Raw genomic sequence first — 25,427 nt, 5'->3', positions numbered from 1 at the left:
TTTCGATAGGTAAAATGTATACACATTCATTCAACAATTAAAAAATAGCATATCTGTGACTACCTGCTACTTACACAAATACATTTGGTTTTATGCATGAAACCGCTTTGAAATGTAACTCCTTTGGTGCCTAGATTTTCCTAAATGAAAATGTCTCCTGGCTGAACATCTAAATTTAGAGAAACCTATTTTTACGAGGTATCTAAATGTAGGCACCTAAAAAGTGGAAGGGGCCAGGCTGGGGCCAAGTTGGAGACATAAATGAGGGGCTTAATGTAGGATTTTCAGTGCCAGGCACCTAACTTAGGAATCTAATGTAGGTGAATAAATAGCAGGCCCAAGTTTTAAGTGCCTAAATTATGTGCTAAAAATAAGCCACTCATTTAGGTACTTAAATTTAGGAACTCAGATTGATGTTGGACTCATAATGCACAAACCAAAAAGCAAAATACAAATAGGTTAGAAAAAATAAGGATGACATTAAAAAAGAATAAACAGTCATCTTTGTCAAACAATTGCTTTCACCATGACATGCATATTTAATACTAAACAGTTCCTATTCTCTGCCGTGCAAATTAGTGTTACAGCATGTCACAGTAACTTGGATTCACATTAATCTTTCACCTCTTCCTTTGTAACAGAATGTTGCAGATAATATAGATAAATAAAAAAGGAAAGGATAGGTACAAACAGGAGACAATTAAAGGACACATATTAATCCACTGGCTAAAAAGACATTGAACCTTCACTACAGTTCAAGGGAACAACGAGACAGCATTCCTGTCAGCAACCACATCAATTATACAATCCAGAAGGAAACCTTCTACTTAAAACCACAATAGTATCACTGTAACATGCATAATTTATTCAGTAACAAGATTCAGCCATGTTTTATACGTCCTTCCAAGGTGGTCATTTATTAACCAGATTGGAAGACGATATATTGCACCCTTACTGAACTGGCACAAAAACAACTGTAAGATACAATTCTTTAAATCTCATTAACATCTGTAAACATCTCTTTGTTAGAAAAGAATAAATCAGCAATTTATTGCCAAAATAATCCCAGGGCAGATGTAAATATTGATTTAAAACATATAATACCCAATTACAAATATATAAGTTTTAAAAGAACAAAGCAGTCAGTATGTGGCCAGGAGCTCTCTAGATGTATGCTGTCAACCTTCTTAAAAAGAAGAAGAGACCTTCACAGCTCATAGCAGGAATCCCAGTTTTCACTTTGGTGACAGCTATTAAACAGCGAGTGCTGCAACATCAAAATGAACTGGAGCTTCTGTGAACTGGACAGTAAGCTGCTCACTCACCAGACCTCCTAGAGGAGGAGAACATGATATCTTGGCCGCACAGCCAATGGTGCAGCTTGTGGGCCTGTTGGGGGGGGGAGGAGGGGGGGGCCTTATGGACCGCCACAGAGCCAGAAGGGATGCCTCCGAAACCTATATTCATTCCTCCCCACCCAGCTGATCCGGACCTTGCATGTATCCTCACAGCCAGCCCACCAGGTCTATGTAGGGGGGGTTGTGGTTGACTGCAGGAAGGGGACAAGGCATCAAAGGAGAACAAAGGAGTGGGACTGCTCTGGCCTCCCACCATCCTTGCTGTCATTGTTAATTGTCAAAATGAGGTGCCGCCTATGGCAAGTCTGGACCCAGGGAGAGGAAGGAAGAGGCATGACATATAGCCAGCCCAGATATGAGGAGAGTTACAGTTGCTGCTGGGCATTCAATTCCAGGTAAAGGCCCACTACCATTATGCATCCCCAGAACAGGACCCAGCAGTGATCTCACACTGTACATGCTGCAGTCTCTCATGGGCTTGTAAGAGCTCTTTGGTGGACTTAATTCTCAGTATAGCTACCACCCCTGGAGTAAATCCAGATGCAGTTACTAGTACAGTGCCTCCACCTTTAGCACTAGCATGCACTACCAGTGACTGGAACAGTGTGGTCTTCAAGGCCCAGCCATGACCTGCTCCTACCGGAGCCTGACAATTTTCGCAGCACCGCCATGCATTCCCGGAGCTCACCTGGCCTTGCCCAACCATCTAGCTCTGTGACTTTTAAAGGGACTGCAACTATGTAAACAAAGTTAAAAAAAAATAAAAAACGAGAAAATTGTTCACTATCAAAAGTTGCTCCCATAAGGGCCTACTGCCACCACTTGATGGGGTTAGCCTGGATGTGCAGTGGGGGCAAAGTTGGCATTGGGCTGGCATTCTGATGGTCCTTAATGGGCCCGCCAATTCAAAGAGATTTGACCAAATGCCATCCCACCTGCTTCTTCCCTGATGGGTACAATACAAACAGGGGCTTATCCAAGGTGCTGGGTGACGGACTCCTTTAGCACTATCCCACAGGCTAGGGCCCATACAGGGGAATCTCTCTGGTACAAACAGGCAGTCATAGCAGTTTGTATAGCCCCCTCCCTTGGTCTAGGCTGCATCCTCACAGCCTATGGGGCCCCAGGTATAGAATAGTTAGGGCCAAGGTTCCAACTCACATAGACCGTGGAACAATTTACTGGTACTATCTATGGTTAGTTGCACTGTGATGTTTCCACTATTATTTGTGAAGTGAAGAGTACATGGACTGCTGAAACAACTGAGTTCCTTAACTGTAATTATATACACACAGCTTTTCAGGGTGTGGCTGGAAACAGGCTGTATATTACCAAATACAGTCTAATTCTAAATATTTCCTGGAATGGTAAGACAGATAAGCCAAATTACTATCTCCACTGCCCCACTCCATGTCTTTGACATACTGGAGCTGTGATGTGATGCTTGTTGGCCAACTCAGGTCAAATCAGGTTGTGGCCAATGACCAGGATGGAACTTTCTCTAGAGGCCTGGTGACAACCCCCTGACCACAGAGTTCTACTGTGGTTCGGTATCAATGGCTGGCCCAAAGGAAATCCTGTAGGGTGAAAAGAATGTGTTTGTATTTGTTCAGGGAAAATAGACACTGGATTAATTCAGTAAAACAGTAAAAGTTGTTATTTGTTTGCTAGTGTTAGAATTGTGAGTGTAAAAGTACTTTATCTGAGAAAAGTGGGAGTATTAGTTCCTGGGCAAAGTCTGATCTGATAAGGTATTAAACAAGTAGGGGAATTAGCTGAGAGGGCCAATTGTTAATTTACTTGCAGCATGAATCCCTCAGAGAAGATTCTTGTTTAAATACTTTTATTTGAAGCAATTGCCTTAGAAGTACAAATATACATGAAAGCAAGAAATAAGTAAACCTCAGTCCAGAGGGAGTGCTGACTACAGAACCTTTATCTGCCAGTGCTAATCTGAACATGCTGGGAAAAACCACTAAAATCTTGAGAAACAATTTTTTTTAAGGAATCTCAGGTTTCCTCTGTTGAGAAAATACAACATTAACTTGCTCAACCTAATTTGGTTTATTCCAAGAAGTTGGAGCATGTAGAGAATTCCTTGAGGTTTGAATCTGAGGTTTCTTAATTTTCCACTAATTACAATGATTTCTCCTTCTAATCTTTTCAAGAGCTGTATGTTTCAAATTCTTAAGATTTCATCGGATGCTATGCCTATTATTTGTAAATCTTATTATCTATCACAATATGAAGATGGAACAATGGGGAATCAAACTCAAGATCTTTCTTTAAATTAGGATATTCTTGAATTATCTCAGGACATAAAAGAGGAACTTCATTGGTTTCTTTTGCATTTATATCAGATAGGAATTATGTGCTTAGATTTTTCTTTTGTAATCATTTACAATTATTTCATGGACAGAAAATTTGGGTATATCTGTATGTTAATAGAATAACTCAAAAGCATAGAAAAAAATTCCTTTCTATGAGATCTGAAGTGTTGTCACTGGGTCACAATTTATATTAAGATATCCTTGTAAATGCTTAGTGAAACAACTTAATTGTAATTATACCTTTTTTGAACCCTCACAATAGCGATCATTTCTTGACTCCCATGCCTAGAGAACGCTCTTACGTAGGTTCAACTAAATAAGATGTTGCAGTATTGGGCAAGCTCTTACATCTTACATTGTAATTTTCGCTATTTCGACCTACTCTCTATACCTAAATTTGCCACTTCCCTTGAGCTCAGGATTTCAAAATGAAAGTAATTAAATTCAAATTCCAAATTTAAATTCTCCAAGGACAGGCTCAGAAATAGGAAGGGCTCTTCCAGTTCTAGCTCTTCTAAGGTAAGGCTGCCTCTATTATGCAATCAGTTACCAAGGTTGGTGTTTCAAGATGGCCCTCTTTCCCCCATAGTGTATGGACATTACATACATTTTCGCAGAGAATGGGGAGGAAATTTTTCAAAGAGGAGATTTCTGTTGCATCATCTTGTCAAAAGGTAACATTTTTATCCAGAAAAGACTATAAGGCTGATATTTCACACCACTTAGCCAGATAAGTTCGGACTTAACCAGCTAAATGGGGGCATTTGAATATCCGGCTGCATTCAGTGGCCAATACTTAGCTGGCTAAATAGTTCTCTGTCTACATGATGGGTGCAACAGGGTGTTTGGGACGTGGCTACTTTTCTGGCTAACTTACCGGGTCATTCATCAAAATGTGCTATGGTGCATGAATGCAATTTTTTTTGAAGGGATGGGAGCAGGGAGGAGCTTGGTCAGGATTTAGTTAAATGAGGGGTATTATCACACATATGATATGCCCAAATGCAATTTGCAATAAATTTTCGGAATTGCTGAGAGAGAGAGAAAGACTGACTATCTAGAAGGCCCTCATAGTAGGGAAGTATTTATATCTCTATAGGCGGGCCATCTAATAGTTCGAGGTGAGGTGTTGGTGGTGGTTTAGGTTTAGGGGCCAGTATCGCATATAGCATGAGACGGAAGAACAGCACAGTACACCTTGGTGAAGATTTGATGTCATTTGGAGTGAGAAAAGTCTCACAAAGATGAAGTTTCTACTATGTTCTTTCACCCTAGCTTGTGGACTCTATAACAGGGTACCATTAGGTCTCCTAATATAGACCTGTATAGTTTAAAGGTATATTTTCTTCTAGCACTCTGTATACTCCAGTAAACTAGATGGTGAACTGCAAGGGGGTAATGCTGTTGTGAAACTGCACTAATCCTAAACTGGAAGGCAGTTGGGAAATCTTATTTGTGAACTATTAGAAAACTTCAAATATCATTAACAGAACACACATAAGGATAAGAACATCACAATTTCCCAAGCTGAACCTGAATGAAAACGAACATTGCACAGTTTTCTTGTAATGCACTTTAAAGACCAAAACCATATACAGTAACTTATGAACTTGTTACTCAGAAATAAGAATTGCTTACTGGGTAAGACAGATATCAAGCACACTATCCTATTTTTAACAGTGGCCAATTCAGGTCACAAGTACCTGGCAACAGTGCTGGGACTGGGGGGTGGGGAGGGGAAGAGGCCAAATAGGGTGGCTGCCCTGGGTATTATACTATGGGGTATCGGCATGTCTCTCTAGGTCAGGCCAGTGGCGTAGCCAGAATTGATTTTTTGGGTGGGCACAAGGTTAACATGGGTGGGCTGTAGGCATGCAGGTCTACTAGTTATTTTTTTTACTGATAAATAATGCCAAATTATGCAGCATAGCATTCACATCTATGCCTAAGTATGAGGTTTACTTAATAATACAAACATAATTCACGGTGATTTGTGGTACTTTAGCCTTCTTATTATTACGATTTTATACACGGCTCCTACCTGTCCATAAATTTTGAGAGAGCGGTTGTGTTGCTTATATTTAAATTGCTAACATCTCAAAATATAGATATATATTTTTACCTTTGTTGTCTGATCTTTGTATTTTTCTAATCAGTTGGTCCTGGTCTCTTTTTCCCATTTTTTCCCTTATAGCTCATTTCCTAATTCCTTTTCAGTGTCTTTCTTCTATTACTGTCTTCTTCCCTTCCACACACACACACATACACGCTTTCTCTCACAGACTCCCTCTCACACACTCAAGCTGTCACTCTCATATGCTCTCCCCCCCCCCCCCCCAAGCTCACATTCTCTGCAGACACACATACAAGTTCTCACTTTCTCACCCCTCCCCAGGCTTATATTCTTATGCACACACAGACGGACATCCAGGCACCCATTCTCACCCACACACATAAACCCAGACTCCCATTCTCACCCACAAACCCATGCTCCCAGTCTCACCCACACATATTCAAGCTCCCATTCTCATCCATACATATACACATTTAAGGTCCTATTCTCACCCACACATACACACATTCAAGCACCCATTCTTATCCACATATTCAAGCTTCCATTCTCACCCACCCACACAAACCCAGGCTCTCATTCTCACCCATATATACACACATTCAAGCTCCCATTCTCACCCACCCACAAACCCAGGCTCCCATTCTCACCCATATATACACACATTCAAGCTCCCATTCTCACCCACCCACAAACCCAGGCTCCCATTCTCAACCACACATACACACATTTGAGCTCCCATTCACCCACATATTCAAGCTTCCATTCTCACCCACATACACACCCAGGCTCCAGTTTTCACCCACACACACTCCCATTCTCATCCACACATACACATTCAAGCACGTGCACAGCTTCCGCTTTCTCCCCCAGAGCAGGAAGATCAGCTGCCTCTCCTGCTGCCACCGGACTCCAGCTATCTTCGGGCTTCGGGCCGTACAGCCCGCCGAACTTCCTGTCGGGGGGGGGGGGAGCGGAAGCGCAGCGCACAACGTCCGCTTCCTCCCCCCCCCAAGCAGGAAGATCGGCGGGCTGTACGGCCCGACGCCCCGAAGATTAGCAGGAGGCCGGTGGCAGCAGGAGAGGCAGCTGATCTTCCTGCTTGAGGGGAGAAAGCGGAAGCTGTGCGCGGCGCTTCCGCTTCCCACCCCCAAACAGGAAAGTTCGGCGGGCTGTACGGCCCCGAAGATAGCAGGAGAACAGGTGGCAGCAGGAGAGGCAGCTGATCTTCCTGCATTGGGGGGAGGAAGCGGAAGCTGCGCGCGTGGCGCTTCCACCCCCCCCCCCCCCCCCGAACAGGAAGACCGGTTGGCCATACGGCCGCAGCAGCGCTTCCCATGTGTGCCGTGATGGCGCGCGAGGCGTGGGTTCTCTTGTTCGCTGTCGCGGGGATGGGATTCCCCGCGACAGCCTTGCAGTTCCGGTGCCAGATGGGTGGGCCTGGTCTAAGTTGGGTGGGCACCTGCCCACCCAGGCCCACCCGTAGCTAACGCCACTGGGTCCAGGCACAGCAGCAAACACATAAGCATCAGGTCAGGGGTGACCACAGGGGCCATGCTCCCCCCACCAAAAAAAAAAAAATTGGGGCTGCCACCAGCAATGACTCTGCTCCTTCCCTCTCCCCCGCCTCCTATGCTCAGGATTGGAAGGGACAAAAACTCCTCCCTCCGCCCTCTCGTTATCCTCTCCTCCTACTTGAGCTACAGCTTGCTCGCAGGGGAAGTTACATCTTAAAAGACATGGCTTCCACTGCAAGCAAGTTATAAAGGGACCTAGAACATGTGTAGGCCCTTTTTGCATCTGGATCTGTCCACTTTGCTGACCTTCTGACTAGACCACTGCCGGTACTTGGGACTGCCACTGCAGCTCCTAGGATGAGATCTGTAGCTCCACTCTGAATTTGGGAGCAGATGGTCAGTCACTGCCTAGAAGGGAAGGCCGTTGTACTTTGGATTGTTCTCTTCATTGTTCTACAACCTCCTCACATGATTGGAGGGGCAGCAACTCCTCTTCTGGTCTCCTGTTCCCCTCCTCCTCCTGCCAGCTTTCACAACCACATCCTTCCCTCCATCTCCAATGTTGGCAGAAAATGAAATCCAGCTGGGCTACTGCAGTAGCCGCCACAGTGGTCAGAGAAGAAGCCTGGACCGCTGTGGAGCCCATCCTCTGGTGGCCTACGATGAGGTCTTCACAGGCCTCCATGGAAAAGAAAAGATTGACTGGCCATCAGAAGATCCCAGGTATGGAGAGCAGATTTATTTAATCTTTACCTATTTTAATTTTGGGGTGTTATTTGATGTTTCTGCTATTTTGAAAAATTTTATTGGTGTTTTAAGAAATATTAAAATAGTTATGAGTTTTTAATTACTGGATGTTCTATTTGTCAGCTATTTTAAAATGTATTATTTTATTGCTATGGTTTTCACAATTATGAATATTTTATATTTCTTGATTTTATTTGTTGTTTTATGAAGATGGTTCTTTTTCATTATTGGACTGCATAATACTGTTGGCCTTGTAGTGGTTTCCACTTTACTTTTTGTCTGCACGTTTCATTTTTAACTTTATGGACTTTTTTTTTTTGTTTCTTCTGTAATTGGTGGGGGTCTATCTGTGTTCTGCATGTGAAATATTCTGCCAGCACAGGGGTAGCCAACAACTGTTTCATGAGCATTATGCACTGGCTGTAGCATCAGTGAGTCTTCTGGACAGTGTGAATGCCAAGAAGGGGAGGTAAAAGGAAAGAAAGAGGGTTACTGCAGGATGTGGGAGGGCTGGCAGCAAGTACGAACTTTACGTAATGTATTAGTACTGGGGCGGGGGGAGCACTCACCAAGGGAATGCATGAGCAACAGCACAACAGCAGAGAGTAGGTGCAGATATGTCAGAGAGTGCGCATGCGTGTCTGAGTATGAGAGTGTGTGTGTGCATATGTATAACGGGGATGGGGGCATAATTCTGAATAGCTGCCTCAGGTGCAGATAAAGCTGGTTTCAGCTCTGCCTGGAAAGATCCCAAACAGTAAATAGATCCCATACTGCCAACAAACAGGGATAAGTAATAGCTTTCCCCAAGTTTACCCGGTTAATAACAGTTATGGATTTCTCCAGGAACTTGTCCAAACCTTTTTAAACCTAGCTATGTTAAATTCCTTTACCACATCCTCTGGCAACAAATTCCACAGCTTAATTGTACACTGAGTTGAAAAGAATTTCCTCCAATTTATTTTAAATTTGCTGCTTACTAAATTCATGGAGTGTCCCCTAGTCTTTGTATTTTTGAAAGAGTAAATAACTGATTCACACCCATTCTATTCCACTCATGATTTTTTATACCTCTATCATATCCCCCCCTCAGCAGTCTCTTCTCCAAGCTGAATAGCCCTAACCTCATTAGCCTTTCCTCATAGGGGAGCAGTTCCATTCTTTTTATTATTTTGGTTGCCCTTTTCCAGTTCAACTACAGCTTTTTTGAGATGTGGAGAACAGAATTGCCCACAGCACTCAAGATGTGGTCTCATCATACCGCGATAGAGGTATTATGATAATTCTCCATTTTATTCTCCTTTTGCTAATAATTCCTAACATTCTCTTTGCTATTTTGACTGCTGTCACACACTGCTGAAGGTTTCAAAGTATTATCTACGATGATGCCCATATCCTTTTCCTGCGTGGTAAGTCGTAATGTGAAACCTAACATTATGTAACTAGTGTGGGTTAGTCTTCCCCATGTGCATCACTTTGCACTTGTCTACATTAAATTTCATGTGCTATTTTGAAACCCAGACTAGTAAGGTCCTCCTGCAATTTCTCACAGAATAATTTTGTGACATCTTCAAATCTGATCACCCTGCTTGTCATTCCCTTTTCCCAGTCATTTATAAATATATTATAAAGTACTGGTCCAGTACAGATCCCTAAGGCTCTCTACTGCTCACCTTTCTCCATTGAGAAACCCATTTAGTGTTACTCTGTTTCTTATCAGTTTCCAAACCACAACAGGATATTGTTTCCTATCCTGTGACTTTTTAGTCACTGGTTCCCTAAATTATTTACAAAAAGAATGTAGTGACATAAATGCAGCTCTCCATTGCTTCAGCTATGATATACTGTTTCTTCATTCAGAACAAAAGGTATTGCATTTTCTAATAATCATGAATTCTGAAACTCTATTCCAATAGCTAACAGTAAGAAAAAAACAACCCTACTGTCTATAGTACCTGTTATTTCAGCAAATACTGGACCTACCTTTCTTAAAGGAGGCGGAGGGTCAAACCTCTTTGCACAAACTAGAAAAAGATCGGGCTGTGGTTTGCCATTCTTCACGTCTGGGTCATCGCCCAATACAATGTGATGGAACAAATTAAAGAAGTCTTTGTGCCTGCTTGTTTTCATTTCAAATGTCACTGCCGCTGAGCTCGTGGCAATAGCCATGGGAATGTTGTGTTTGTGCAGGTGGTAGATCAACTTCTCAACCCCTATTAAAGACAAATACAGAAGGCATACATGAGAAAGATCATATATCATAACACATTACCCTAAAAGCTAATGTAATGTAAGATTCACAAACAAAAAGAAGGGCAGCTTGTTTTACAATTTTGTACTTTTGTGCAGTTGGTGTCACTGAATATTTGTTTGCCATGGTTAAATTGTCAGAGAATAAAATATTCTTAGCAATATTCTGCAGCTGCAGCAACCTGTACTCCTACACTAAAAAAAATCTTAGACGCGAAGCAGAGTTGAGTCAGTATTTGAATGGCAGTGAATATCACACTAGTGGTATCCAACCATTACCTCAATGTGCACCTTACCATCCTTCTCTCAGATTTGTCCTACTGTATCAATAGTAGGCTCTTATTAATCATTTTCACTCTTCTCAGAGCCAGTGCTCTGGCAAAGAGCAGACAATTGCACACATTAACGAGTACTCCCTTACAAATCACAACGAGTGACTTGGATAGCCTGGCAGCAGCATGACTCCGCTAGCAACTGTTCGCCAAATAAGCACTTCAGTGAGACCCTGGGTACTGCGGAAGATGATTTATTGAGAATTTGATAGGGGGCATTCGTCTCCAAGTCAATACTAAACTAACATCTTAGCATTGCTTTGGGGTACTGTGCTGCTGAATGAACTATGTTTGAAATAGAATACAAACTTAAAATTTTCAGTTCTGAGTATTAAAAACCCAAGGTTTTTTTGACCCCCAAACATGATGATGTGAATCCTGGCTAAATTAAAAAATAGTTTGTATAATCTATTTTGAGAAAATTCTCTAAACAGTCTGAAGTTAGACGTGCAAAAAAATATTTACTCAATTTGCTTATATGTAGTCATGCTAATCATTATTATTTTGGACATGCACATAACACCCTGAACAGTGAGAAGTGTCAGTAGGAGAAGAACAATTTGAACACTCCTAGTTCCAAGATCATTTCTTTAGTAACAAGGCTACTCACTCTTCTTAAACAATGCTTTGGATAAAAGTACTACATATTACTATTATTGTACAGCATTTTTAACCAAATCAATTATTATGATTATTGATATACAAGCTTTTACACATTGCTGGAAAAATATGATCCCTTCATGTGAAAGGTACTTTATTCTCCAGACCTGAATTATCTTTCTTCCACTCAAAAGTTCTCATATAGGTAGAGTGTTTTACTACTACCTCAGTAACAAGGCTATGTTTAACCACTCTAATGAAATATGTATAAATACTTTTGAGGTCAATTTTCAAATAGTTTAGACACCTAACTTTGAAAGTTAGCCTCTGTTAAGTCCAAAAGTGTTGCATCTGGCCATGAAGTGGGGTCCACTGAGTTCAGAGCTGATGTGCTGACCATAGAGCCATAGAATGGCTCTAGAAACACGAACCCAGGCTCAGATTACTGAAAGTCTGGTGTATGACCACCTTCCCTCAGCATCCGGAATGTCCTCAGGAGATTCAAAAGGAATGCTGGAAGAGAGAGTCAGCATATACACACAATGTTATATGTGTATTTTAGAAACAGTGTAATGCTAATCACAGTTTTTAAAATACACATTCTACACCTGAAAATATGCATGTAGACGGGCCCCATAAATATCTTGAACAATCAAATTTAAGAAGAAGAAACTTCTGTCATAACCATCAGGTAATTTATATGGAGCAGTATACATCGAGATTGCACATCCCGATAGCTATGGGTAGTATGGCACTTTATGTCTGGGATCGCAGAGCAACAGGATAAAGATCCTGCATGAGACTAAATGCACAATCAAATCTTTATGGGTAGAAACCCCTTGTGTGATGGGGAAGTATAGTGATAGGAGTATACTACCGTCCACCTGGCCAAGATGGTGAGGTGGACAGTGAAATACTAAGAGAAATTAGGGAAGTTAACCGAATTCGTAGTGCAGTAATAATGGGAGATTTCACTTACCCAATATTGACTGGGTAAATGTAACATCGGGGCATGCTAGAGAGATAAAGTTCCTGGATGGAATAAATGTCAGTTTTATGGAGCAATTGGTTCAGGAACAGACGAGAGAGGGAGCAATTTTAGATTTAATTCTCAGAAGAACACAGGATTTCGTGAGAGAGGTAACAGTGGTGGGGCCACTTGGCAAGAGTGATCATAATATGATCAAATTTGAATTAATGACTGGAAGAGGGACAGTAAGCAAATGCACAGCCCTAGTGTGCTAAACCTTCAAAAGGGAAACTTTGATAAAATGAGAAAAATAGTTAGAAACTGAAAGGAGCAGCTACAAAGGTAAAATGTGTGCTAGAGGTGTGGGACCATTGTTAAAAAAAAAATACATCCTAGAAGCACAGTCCAGATGTATTCCACACATTAAGAAAGGTGGAAGGAAGGTAAAACGATTACCGGCATGGTTAAAAGGTGAGGTGAAAGAAGATATTTTAGCCAAAAGATCTTCATTGAAAAATTGGAAGAAAGATCCAACAGGGAGTCAGTTGGACCGTTAGATGAGCGAGGGGTTAAAGGGGCACTTAGAGAAGATAAGGCCATCGTGGAAAGATTGAACAATTTCTTTGCTTCGGTGTTTAATGAAGAGGATGTTGGGGAGATACCCATTCCGGAGAAGGTTTTCATGGGTAATGATCTAGAGGACTGAACCAAATCACGGTAAACCTAGAAGATGTGGTAGGCCTGACTGACAAACTGAAGAGTAGTAAATCACCTCTACCGGATGGTGTACACCGCAGGGTTCTGAAGGAACTAAAAAATGAAATTTCAAGTCTATTAGTAAAAATTTGTAACCAATCATTAAAATCATCCATTGTATCTGAAGACTGGAGGGTGACTAACGTAACCCCAATATTTATAAAGGGCTCCAGGGGCAATCTGAGACACTACAGACCAGTTAGCCTGAATTCAGTGCCAGGAAAAATAGTGGAAAGTGTTCTAAAGATCAAAATCACAGAACATATAGAAAGGCATGCTCAATGGAACAAGGTTTACATGGTTTTACACAAGGCAAGTCTTGCCTCACAAATCTGCTTCACTTTTTTGAAGGGGTAAATAAACATGTAGATAAAGGTGAACCGGTGGATTTTCAGAAGGCATTTGACAAAGTTCCTCATGAAAGGCTTCTAGAAAAAGTAAAAAGTATTGGGATAGGTGGTGATGTCCTTTCGTGGATTACAAACTGGTTAAAAGACAGGAAACAGAGAGTAGGATTAAATGGACAATTTTCTCAATGGGGGGGGGGGGGGGGTAGTGGAGTGCCTCAGGGATCTGTACTGGGGACCTGTGCTTTTCAATATATATATAAATGATCTGGAAAGGAATATGACGAGTGAAGTAATCAAATTTGCAATGATACAAAATTATTCAAAGTAATTAAATCACAAGCGGATTGTGATAAATTGCAGGAGGACCTTGTAAGACTAGAAAACTGGGTTTCCAAATGGCAGATAAAATTTAATGTGGATAAGTGCAAGGTGATGCATATAGGGAAAAAATAACCCATGCTATAGTTATACGATGTTAGGTTCCATATTAGGAGCTACCACCCAGGAAAGAGAACTAGCATCATTGTGGATAATACATTTAAATCATTGGCTCAGTGTGCTGCGGCAGTCAAAAAAGCAACAGGAATATTGGGAATTATTAGGAAGGGAATGGTGAATGTTAGGAATTATTAGGAAGGGAATGGTGAATAAAACGGAAAATGTCATATTGGCTCTGTATCGCTCCATGGTGAGACTGCATCTCAAAAAAGATATAGTTGCAATGCAGAAGGTACAGAGAAGAGTGACCAAAATAATAAAGGGTTGGAACAGTTCCCCTATGAGGAAAGACTAAAGAGGTTAGGACTTTTCAGCTTGGAGAAGAGAAGGCAGAGGGGGGATATGATAGAGGTGTTTAAAATCATGAGAGGTCTAGAACGGGTAAATGTGAATCAGTTATTTACTCTTTCGGATAATAGAAGGGCTTGGGGGCACTCTATGAAGTTAGCATGTAGCACATTTAAAACTAATCGGAGAAAGTTTTTTTTCACTCAACGCACAATTAAACTCTGGAATTTGTTGCCAAGGGATGTAGTTATTGCAGTTAGTGTAGCTGGGTTTAAAATAGGTTTGGATAAGTTCTTGGTGGAGAAGTCCATTACCTGCTATTAATCAAGTTGACTTAGAAAATAGCCACTGCTATTACTAGCAACAGTAACATGGGAGAGACAGTTTTTGGGTACTTGCCAGGAACTCATAGCTTGGATTCGCCACAGTTGGAAACAGGATGCTGGGCTTGATGGACCCTTGGTCTGGCCCAGAATGGCATGTTCTTATGATTACATATATAGAACTGCCATGAGAGGCCTTTTGGGCATCAACAAACCCAAAATCAACAGACCCAAATGCCAAAATAGTGCTGAAGTATGAACATGAACAAACCTTAAGCTTGGACAATCATTCTGGTGAATAAAAGGAAAAACTGAGTATCTACCACAAGGAGAAAGAAGCAACAAAAGTTGCCAAATAACATTTTTTTTTTTTTAAGAATCAAATCTGCAGATAAGATAACTCACAGAAGCACAAATGTAGTGGTAAGTACTAAGAATTAATTCAGAAAAGCCACACAGATCAATATTTGACACAGCAGTGGCTAAGGAGAGGTGAACTCAAGCCCACACATGAGAAATTGATAATGGCAGTAGAGTAAAGACAAATGGTTTACAGCCAGCATAGAAAAATGGATTTATGTAGATTCTGTAAAACAAAACTAGAAACAGTTGCACATCTCATCCCTGGATGTGATGTGCTGATGTCATATAGCCTGTATGTAGAAAGCCACAGCAAGCTAGTATAGCTCATCAATTGATAATGGTGAATACACTATAACATCACTGTACTAGAACACCACTGGGATCACAACTCTAACAAAACTGAAGGGAATGAAAAAGTTCTGATCACTTGGGATATTCCATCTGATGAGTAGATTGATGCTGGAAAACTGGACATTGTCATAAAGGAGAAACACATAAGAATGGCACTGCTGATAGAGGAGACAATATCCAGTAACTAATTATGTGGATCACATGGAGAAAGTGAAAATCCTTAGATACCAAGAAAACGTGGCAGAAATATTGGGCACCACTGGCTTGATTAAGAAGAATTTTCAAGCACACCTTGATATGTTGCATGTACAATTACATCCTGTGAACTACAAGTGGAAGAGGCTCTCCTGGGCCCAATGCACATATTAAGAAGAGAATTATAAGTAAATTTGTGAGATTAAGATCATTCTTAACATACCATGGCTTATGAAGGAGGTTCATTCCTGTCACTTGGAGACACCACACCATGAGCCTACCAGCCCCCATAGGCAATGAGCTTTTTATTCCCTCCTTAGTTGCCCCTCTCTCCCTCCCCCTCCCCACAGGGCCACCCTTCTTCCCCCCCTGGACCAGAGGACATGTCCACTTGGAGGAGGATACAGACTTGGATACAGGGCCACATGATGGAACACATACTGAGAATCACCTGCAGCTTCTGAGATGAGCTCTGCAGAAGAACCTTCTTTCCTCACAGAGCTCAACTTGCATGGGCCTGTGTGCGCAGCTCTGCAGTGGTTGTGCCAAAATATAGCAGGTATCCAGGATGATCTCAGGGGACTGGCTGTAGAGGTCAGCTGCCTGCCTAGCTGCCAGCAGCTGGTCTTGAAACTGGTGGCCCTGCAGCATACACACAGCAGCACCATGCCTCCCAGGACCTCTTCTCCTCTGGCTCCTGGGGGTCCTTTTGTTTTACCCCCAATTTTAGTCTCTAGTTTTTCCCTCCTCAGTTTTAAATTATTTGAAAAGTATGTTTTAATAATTTTAAAAAGTTGAATATTTTTAAACATTCAGGGTGTTTTGCCTTTTATTTGCATACATGGTGCCATGTAACCTCTTATTCAATCTGATATCAGATGCTACAACACCACACACACACACACACACACACACACAAACATATACAAAGCAGCTCACAGAGAAGCCAGGGGCCAACCCTAAACCTGGATGTATGAGGGAAAGGGAAGAGAGCTTGGTACACCCTCCTACCCAATTCTGGATCCAAGGAGCCTGCATAAAGTGTAAGGTTGCACAGCCATATTCAGTCCCCTCTGTTGCAGCTGAACTACCATGCTTCAGTTGGTAATAAAGAAGGCACAGCAAGTCAAGCATACACACAATATTCTTCCTGAATGAACGGAATTTCACTTGCAGCAAATGTAGACATTATAGAGGCAATCTGTTTATACCTTGAGTACATACACGTTACAGTTTTAATAAGCAGCTCTATGGTTTCATATCCTCAATTTTTTTTTTAACTGCTACTACTGGATAGTCTACTGGCCATTACACTATCTGCTCCTCACACAAAACCCTGCTGCACTGGTACTCTTGGCCAGTATTTGCCTACTTACTTATAGTTCATGATGCAGTAAATATTAAGCAACAACTTTCTATTCTGGCCATATTCATGCTAAGTAAGGTAAGTACAATATGTGTGCAGTCCCTCTGAATATATCAAATCAGTAATACCAAAGTAATCAGAGGAATATATATATACTGTAATAACTCCTGTTTACACAATCACTTAAATGTATTTATTCACACCATTTTTGAGTATACCTCATAAAGAATTTTTACATACTATGCATGTAGTAATTCACATAATACGTACCCCACAAAGTGCTAACTTATAAAACCACTAACATTCCCGCATCATATTAACGATGCCCACACATTCCCAACCATTCATACCTTAATGCATGCATACACTCATACATATCCCACCATCCCATATAAAATCATACAAAATAAGGAGAAAGTTCGCCACTAAAACAAGTACAAAAAAAACTTTTCTCACTAAACAATGCTAAACCAGCTCTGTCCCATTTTGCTGTTTTGTCCTACAGTTTTAAAGCTGACTTTTCTCTCAGCAGTACCAAGTGCACAGAGACCGGGTTCTTGCCACAAAGCATACAGCCTGTTCTACTGGAATGTCCATAGCAATAGATCAAAGCCCCAAACCACCACATGCTTTAGAATTATTCCTATTAAGTGATGCCATATCATTCCCTTCAAGTTTCCTAAAACTAGGTTAAATGCCTGGTCCTGGGCTTTTAAGAAGGGTTTAAAATACACTCCCTTCTCAGGGAGGTGTAGTTTTGTAAGTCAAAAACAATATCCAAGAGAATGAGATGTATGGAATATGTGGTAGAAAAGAAGTATTATAGACTCTCCTAAAAAAAAGGAACATGGTGCTTCCATTTACATTGTTCTACAGGCCGCAAACTCAAACAGGAGAAATGGAAAGAGATCCGGTTGAAGATATCAAATGAAGAGAATTGTTCATTGGTGATTTTAATCTGCTGGATGTTGACTGGAGTATCCCTTCTGCAGAATTTGCAAGAAGTAGAGAAAGCAGAGTTACTTACCTGTAATAGGTGTTCTCAAAGGACAGCATGATGTTAGACTTCACACATGGGCGAGACCTCATCAGATGGAGCTCTGATGTAGAAAACATGTCAAAGTAGAACTTTGACTAGGCACACTGAGCATACCCAGCCTGCCCAATACCACATGTCCACGCAGGGTTCTTCTCCGGTCTTGTAACACAGAATTCTAATTAAAACAAAAAATAGGAGAAAGCAAACTCCGCGGGGTGGCGGGCAGGTTTCGTAAGGATTAACATCCTGCTGTCCTCAGAGAACTCCTGCTATAGGTAAGCATCTCTGCTTTCTCTGAGGATAAGCAGGATGGTAGTCCTCACACATGGGTGAATCTCTAACAACAGGCTGCTCCCCAACACAAAAAGGGGAACCAACAGACACCTAACCAGGTGCCAATGGGTACAACAACAATAGTGCTGTTGGTAACAGAGGGGGGAAGACAGCCTGAACCCAAAACAATGGGCTCTAGGTGGGGAGAGTTGGGTTCTACACTCTAACAGATTCTGAAGGACAGACTGGCCAAAACTACGTCAGCCATCTCTATCCAGACAATAATGCAATGTGAAAGTGTGGAGAGAACTCCATGTCACAGCCTTGCAGATTGCCTCCATGGGAACTGCTCTCAAGTGGGCTAACGATGCTGCAGGGCTCTCAGAGAATGAGCCTTGAAATGACCTCAAGATGCAGTCCTTCCTGAGCATAACAGGAGATATAATCACTAGCCAATTGAATAGTGTCTGTCTGGCAACCTATTCCTATCAAATTGAATAGTGTCTGTCTGCACAACCTATTCCTATCAAAAGAAATAAAAAGTTGGGTGGACTGTATGTGCTTATGTCTGCTCCAGATAGAAGGCTAAGGCTCGCTTGCAGATCAAACTGTAAAGGGCTCATTCACCTTGGTGCAAATGGGGCTTGGGGAAGAATGTTGGCAGGATGATGGACTAGTTAAGATAGAAGTCCACCACCACCTTAGGCAGGAACTTAGGGTGCAAACACAAGAACATCCTATCAGTGTAAGGTGGATAAATCACTAAGGCCTGGAGCTTGCTGACCCTGCATGCTGAAGTGACCGCCACCAAAAATATGACCTTCTAGGTCAGGTAATTCAGGTCACAGTTACGCAGCAGCTCAAAAGAAGCTTTCCTCAGCTGAACTAATACCATGTTGAGGTCACAAGACATAGCGGGCGTCCTTAGGGCAGCTTTCAATTGAAGCAGACCCCGCATGAATTGTACAACTATAGGCTTTAAAGGGATGGGCATATCATCTACACCTTGGTGGTATGTGCCAATTGCACTGAGATGAACTCTAAGCCAGCTTTCAATAGGTGTAGAAGGTAATCAAGCAGTTTTTGTGTGGTGTATGAGAGATTCTGGGTGCTGAGCCCATCTACATGAGCTCCCCAACCCAGGGTGGATGCATCTGTTAGGAGAATTTGGATAGGGGAATATCGAAAGAGAGATTCCCAATTCCAGATCTGAAAATGCCTGCCACCACGACAATGAGTCCCGGAGAGATGGGGTGACCCGAATGCAATCCTGGAGACTCTCAGTGGCCTAGCACCACTGTGACCTCAGGGTCTATTGTGCTCTGCGTATGTGTAATCGTGCCAAGGAAGTGACATGGACGGTTGCAGCCAAATGGCCCAACAGCCTCAAAATGTGCCAAGCTGACAATTGCTGGCTCTGGTGAATTTGTCATGCTGGCCATCAAGGTGATGGCTCTCTGATGAGGCAAGAAGGCCTTGGCCTGAACACTATCTAGTGGGGTTCCTATGAAGTCCAATTGAAGTGACAGGCTGAGATGGGACTTCAGATAGTTGAAAATGAACCTTAACGACTCCAACACCCGGATGGTCAAGTACATGGACATGGCAGCCCCTGTCTGAGATATGCTCTTGACCAGCCAATCTTACAGATAAGAACATAAGAATATAAGAAACTGCCATGCTGGGTCAAACCAAGGGTCCATCAAGCCCAGCATCCTGTTTCCAACAGAAGCCAAACCAGGCCACAAGAATTTGGCAAGTACCCAAATACTAAGAAGACCCCATGCTACTGATGCAATTAATAGCAGTGGCTATTCCCTAAGTAAACTTGATTAGTAGCAGTTAATGGACTTCTCCTCCAAGAACTTAAAACTTTTTTGAACCCAGCTACACTAACTGCACTAACCACATCCTCTGGCAACACATTCCAGAGTTTAATTGTGCGTTGAGTGAAAGAATTTTCTCCGATTAGTCTTAAAAGTGCTACTTGCTAATTTCATGGAATGCCCCCTAGTCCTTCTGTTATCCGAAAGTGTAAATAACCAATTCACATCTACTCGTTCAAGACCTCTCATGATCTTAAAGACCTCTATCATATCCCCCCCTCAGCAGTCTCTTCTCCAAGCTGAACAGCCCTAACCTCTTCAGCCTTTCCTCATAGGGGAGCTGTTCCATCCCCTTTATCATTTTGGTTGCCATTCTCTGTACCTCCTCCATCGCAACTATATCCTTTTTTGAGATGCAGTGACCAGAATTGTACACAGTATTCAAGATGCGGTCTCACCATGGAGTGATACAGAGGCATTATGACATTTTCCGTTTTATTCACCATTCCCTTCCTAATAATTCCTAACATTGTTTGTTTTTTTGACTGCTGCAGCACATTGAGCCGACGATTTTAAAGTATTATTCAGTATGATGCCTAGATCTTTTTCCTGGGTGGTAGTTCCTAATATGGAACCTAACATCGTGTAACTACAACAAGGCTTATTTTTCCCTATGTGCAACACCTTGCACTTGTCCACATTAAATTTCATCTGCCATTTGGATGCCCAATCTTCCAGTCTTACAAGGCCTTCCTGTAATGTATCACAATCCGCTTGTGATTTACCTACTCTGAATAATTTTATATTGTCTGCAAATTTGATAACCTCACTCGTCGTATTCCTTTCCAGATCATTTATATATATATATATTGAAAAGCACCGGTCCAAGTACAGATCCCTGAGGCACTCCACTTTACCCTTTTCCACTGAGAAAATTGACCATTTAAACCTACTCTCTGTTTCCTGTCTTTTAACCAGTTTGCAATCCACAAAAGGACATCACCTCCTATCTCATGACTTTTTAGTTTTCTTAGAAGCCTCTCATGAGGGACTTTGTCAAATGCCTTCAGAAAATCCAAATACACTACATCTACCGTTTCACCTTTATCCACATGTTTATTAACCCCTTAAAAAAAATGAAGCAGATTTGTTAGGCAAGACTTCCCTTGGGTAAATCCATGTTGACTGTGTTCCATTAAACCATGTCTCTGTGCGCTACGATTTTGATCTTTAGAATAGTTTCCACTATTTTTCCTGGCACTGAAGTCAGGCTCACTAGTCTACAGTTACCCAGATCACCCCTGTAACCCTTTTTAAAAATTTGGGATTACATTGGCCACCATCCAGTCTTCAGGTACAATGGATGATTTTAATGATAGGTTTCAAATCTTAACTAATAGATCATAAATTTCATTTTTTAGTTCCTTTAGTACCCTAGGGTGCATACCATCAGGTCCAGGTGATTTGCTACTCTTCAGTTTGTCAATCTGGCCTACTACATCTTCCCGGTTCACAGTGATTTGTGGTTTAGTTCGTCTGACTCATCACCCTTGAAAACCATCTCCAGATCTGGTATCTCCCCAACATCCTCATTAGTAAACACGGAAGCAAAGATAAAGGAAAACATGCACTTCCAAACCTCGGAAGTGTGCCGCCACCAAGGCCAGGTATTTAGTGAAGATATGTGGGGAAGACGCAAGCCCAAATGACAACACCCTACCACAAATTGGAGATGTTTCCTGTGACAGAGGAAGTACTCGATGTGAGTTTATGAGTCCTTTAGATTGAAGGAGCACATCCTTTTCCTTTTTGAAAAAGGGGGATTCAGGTGTCCAGGCAAATCATTTTGAACTTTCCTTTTCTCAGAAACTTGATCAAGGCCCTTACGGCTAGGATGGGATGGAGTCCTCCTGTTCTCTTTGGAATCACGAAGTTCTTGGAGTAAAATCCCCACCCTCTTTGCCTTGGTGGATGGGCTCAAGCACCCTGTCTGTTAAGGGGGAGGAGATCTTTTCTAGCAGTGCCTCCTAATGCACTACTGGCCCCCAAAATAGGCATGGAGGGTAATATGGTCAGACACTCAATAGGTTCAATTGGTACCCTTGAGGACGATGGAAAGAACCCACTGGTCCGAGGTTATACTGGACCACTGGTTTGCAAAGAACCAGAGCCTGCTTCTGACCGGAAGGTCCACTGTCCTGGGTACAAGCTGACTCGCTTTCACTCTTTATGACCCAGTCAAAACCCCATCCCTGGAGTGACTGAGGCGCCAACTGGGGCTTGGGGGCTCTCTGCTGCCTGGGATGGCCGAGGGAGCCCTGATGGTATTGACAGGAGTGAGGGGTGGAGGATAAGAACATAAGAACATGCCATACTGGGTCAGACCAAGGGTCCCATCAAGTCCAGCATCCTGTTTCCAACAGTGGCCAATCCAGTCTACAAGTACCTGGCAAGTACTCAACACTAAGTAGATCTCATGCTACTGATGCCAGTAATAGCAGTGGCTATTTTCTAAGTCAACTTAATTAATAGCAGGTAATGGACTTCTCCAAGAACTTATCCAATCCTTTTTTAAACACAGCTACACTAACTGCACTAACCACATCCTCTGGCAACAAATTCCAGAGTTTAATTGTGCGTTGAGTGAAAAAGAACTTTCTCCGATTAGTTTTAAATGTGCCGCATGCTAACTTCATGGAGTACCCCCCCTAGTCTTTCTATTATCCGAAAGAGAAAATAACCAATTCACATCCACCCGTTCTAGACTTCTCATGATTTTAAACACCTCTATCATATCCCCCCTCAGCCGTCTCTTCTCCAAGCTGAAAAGTCCTAACCTCTTTAGTCTTTCCTCATAAGGGAGCTGTTCCATTCACCTTATCATTTTGGTCGCCCTTCTCTGTACCTTCTCCATCACAACTATATCTTTTTTGAGATGCAGCGACCAGAATTGTACACAGTATTCAAGGTGCAGTCTCACCATGGAGCGATACAGAAGCATTATGACATTTTCCGTTTTATTCACCATTTCCTTTCTAAAAATTCCCAACATTCTGTTTGCTTTTTTGATTGCCACAGCACACTGAACCAACGATTTCAATGTGTTATCCACTATGACGCCTAGATATCTTTCTTGGATGGTAGCACCTAATATGGAACCTAAAGTGTGTTAAAAAAAAGACTTCCTCTGTCTCAGTCTTGCCAGCCTCCTAGAAGAGGAGGACATGTCCAGAATGCTGGCACAGAGTTGATGGTGGGTTTGAGCACGGAATGCAGAAGTTGGGACACTGTGTCCCTCACTCTATCTCCAACAGATTGTCCCCAGTAAATGGTACATTGGCGAGTCATTCCTGTACCTCTGGTCGTAGATCTGTGGCCCACAGCCATGCCATTCTGATAGCGGTGATTCCCACTGCAGAGACTCTCAATGCCATCTCAAAAACATTGTAGGATGCTTGGACCACGTGTTGTCTGCACTCTAGGCCCTTATGCATCAGCAACATGAGGGTGTCCTGCTGCTGTTGAAGCAGCTGCTCAGCCCCTTCCTGCACCAACTTCCAGATGTCCTGCAAGTACTGGCTCATGTAAAGCTGGTAGGCAGCAATGCAGGCAATGAGCATGGTGCCTTGAAACATCTGCCTCCGAAGAGTGTCCATCGCTCTGTGGTCCTTTCCCAGGGGCACCAAGGAGTGAATCCGAGAGTGCTGGGCCCTCTTGAGGGTGGATTCAACCACCACTGACTGGTGGGGCAGCTGATGCTTGAGTTAGACCCCATCCGCTTTATTAATGGGAGGCACTATGAGGTGCTCCTACATCCTCAGCAGCAGCTCCTTAAGGATCTCATGCCCTGGGACCACCACAATCTCCTTAGGATTCTCCATTAACCAGTCAAAACCCTTGTGGCTGCATTTTGTAGTAACTACAACAGGTGGAGAGTACATTGAGGTAAACCTAACCAAAGTACATTACAATAATCTACCTTTGCAAACAAGAGAGACTGCAAGACAGTTCTAAAGTCTTGGGTATATAGAAAGGGTTTTAACATTTTTAAAATGTGTAGTTTATAAAAAACATCTTTTATAATATTTGCAATTGATCTTTTCATATTGATCTCACTGTCTAACAGTATCACTAAATTTCTCACTTCTGTAACCAGACTAAAATCTTGATTCTGTTTCAATAAAAAAAAGTTCTTTTCTCTCTGTCTAATATCCAGGAGATTTGATTATGTATTGTATTTTCTTACTTTAATTTATTGTTATGATGGTTCCACTGAAACGACGGTATAAATAAATAAATAAATAAATAAATAAATAAATAAATAAATAAACAAACAAACAAACCTTAAAATGCTCACGTGAGCTATTACAAAGGCAACAAATCTATATGCTAGAAAAGTAAACAAAAGAGAAAAAAAAACAATCTGACTCTCAAAGAACATGTCTGTAAAAATAAAGGAAAAAAAGATCATCATTCAAGAAGTATAAAGGATCCTAAAAAGAGGAACACAGGGAAGAATACTTGGTGAAACTGAGGAAGATGAAAAAAGAAATCAGGAAAGCAAAAGATCAAGTGGAGGAAATGATGGCCAAAGAGGTAAAGTGAGGTGGCAAAACATTTTTTCAGATACATCAGAGAAAGAAGGGAGACCCAAAGTAGTAAATGAAATTGAAAGGTGACAAGAAGCAATGTGTGGAGAGAGACAAACAAATAGCAGAAATATTAAACAAATGCTTCAGTATGGTATTCAGAAAAGAAAACCCTGGAGAAGGACCATTGCTGATTGAGAACACGGATGATGGGGGTGGGCTAAAGTAAACTCCATTTACAGAAGAGAATGTATGGGAAGAGCTAGGAAAACAGAAAGTGGACACGGCCATGAGGCTGGATGAGGTACATCCCAGGATACTGAGGGAGATTAGAATGTGTTGGCTGAAAGACCTGTTCAATAGATCCCTGTAAAAGGAGTGGTGCTGTGTGTCAAGAAAAGCTATAGTGCTCTGGCTTCACAAGAGTGGTAGTAGGAAGGAAGCTATAAACTACAGGCTGGTTAGCCTCATCTCAGTGGTAGGAAAATTAATAGAGATGCTGCTGAAGGAAAGGATAGGGAGCTATCTACAATCCAGTGGCTTGCTGAACCCAAGCCAACATAGGATAATCAGGAGAAGACCCTGTCAGACAAATCTGATTTTTTGATTGGGTGACTAAAGAATTGGATCAAGGAAGAACACGATGTGCTTTACTTGGATTTCAGGAATGCTTTTGATATGGTCCCGCATAGGAGGCTCATGAATAAAATGAGAAGCTTGGAACTTGGCGCCAAGGTGGTGGAATAGACTAAAAACTGGTTGACTGACAGGCAACAGCGGTTAATGGTAAATGTCACAAACTCTGAAGAGAGAACAGTGTTAAGTGGAGTACCATAGGGATCGGTTTTGGGATCAGTTCTGTTCAATATCTTTGCAAGCGACATTGCAGAAGGGAAAGAAGTTTATCTATTTGCAACACAGTGGACATGCCTAAAGGAGTAGAAAGAATGAAAAGTGATTTAAGAAAGCTTGAAGAGGGAAAAAGTGTAGGACTGCTTCAAAAGCCAAGTCCAAAAGAAAAGCATGTTCAAGCAG

General features: G+C 42.0%; 1 protein-coding gene across 4 annotated transcripts in view; it reads right to left on the bottom strand.

The window, feature by feature from the left end:
- PUDP (pseudouridine 5'-phosphatase) overlaps positions 1–25,427 on the bottom strand; it is a 789,960-nt gene that overhangs the window by 202,792 nt on the left and 561,741 nt on the right. For all 4 annotated transcript variants that reach the window (XM_029604431.1, XM_029604429.1, XM_029604430.1 and 1 more), the window contains one exon: positions 10,007–10,236. In XM_029604431.1, the coding sequence (XP_029460291.1) occupies positions 10,007–10,236 (230 nt within the window). The remainder of the gene's footprint in view (positions 1–10,006; positions 10,237–25,427) is intronic.

This window comes from Rhinatrema bivittatum, chromosome 5 (assembly GCF_901001135.1).
Source record: "Rhinatrema bivittatum chromosome 5, aRhiBiv1.1, whole genome shotgun sequence".
In the NCBI taxonomy this organism is placed as follows: Eukaryota; Metazoa; Chordata; class Amphibia; order Gymnophiona; family Rhinatrematidae; genus Rhinatrema; species Rhinatrema bivittatum.
Note: the sequence above shows the minus strand (reverse complement) of the source record. Positions and strands in the feature narration are given on the sequence as shown.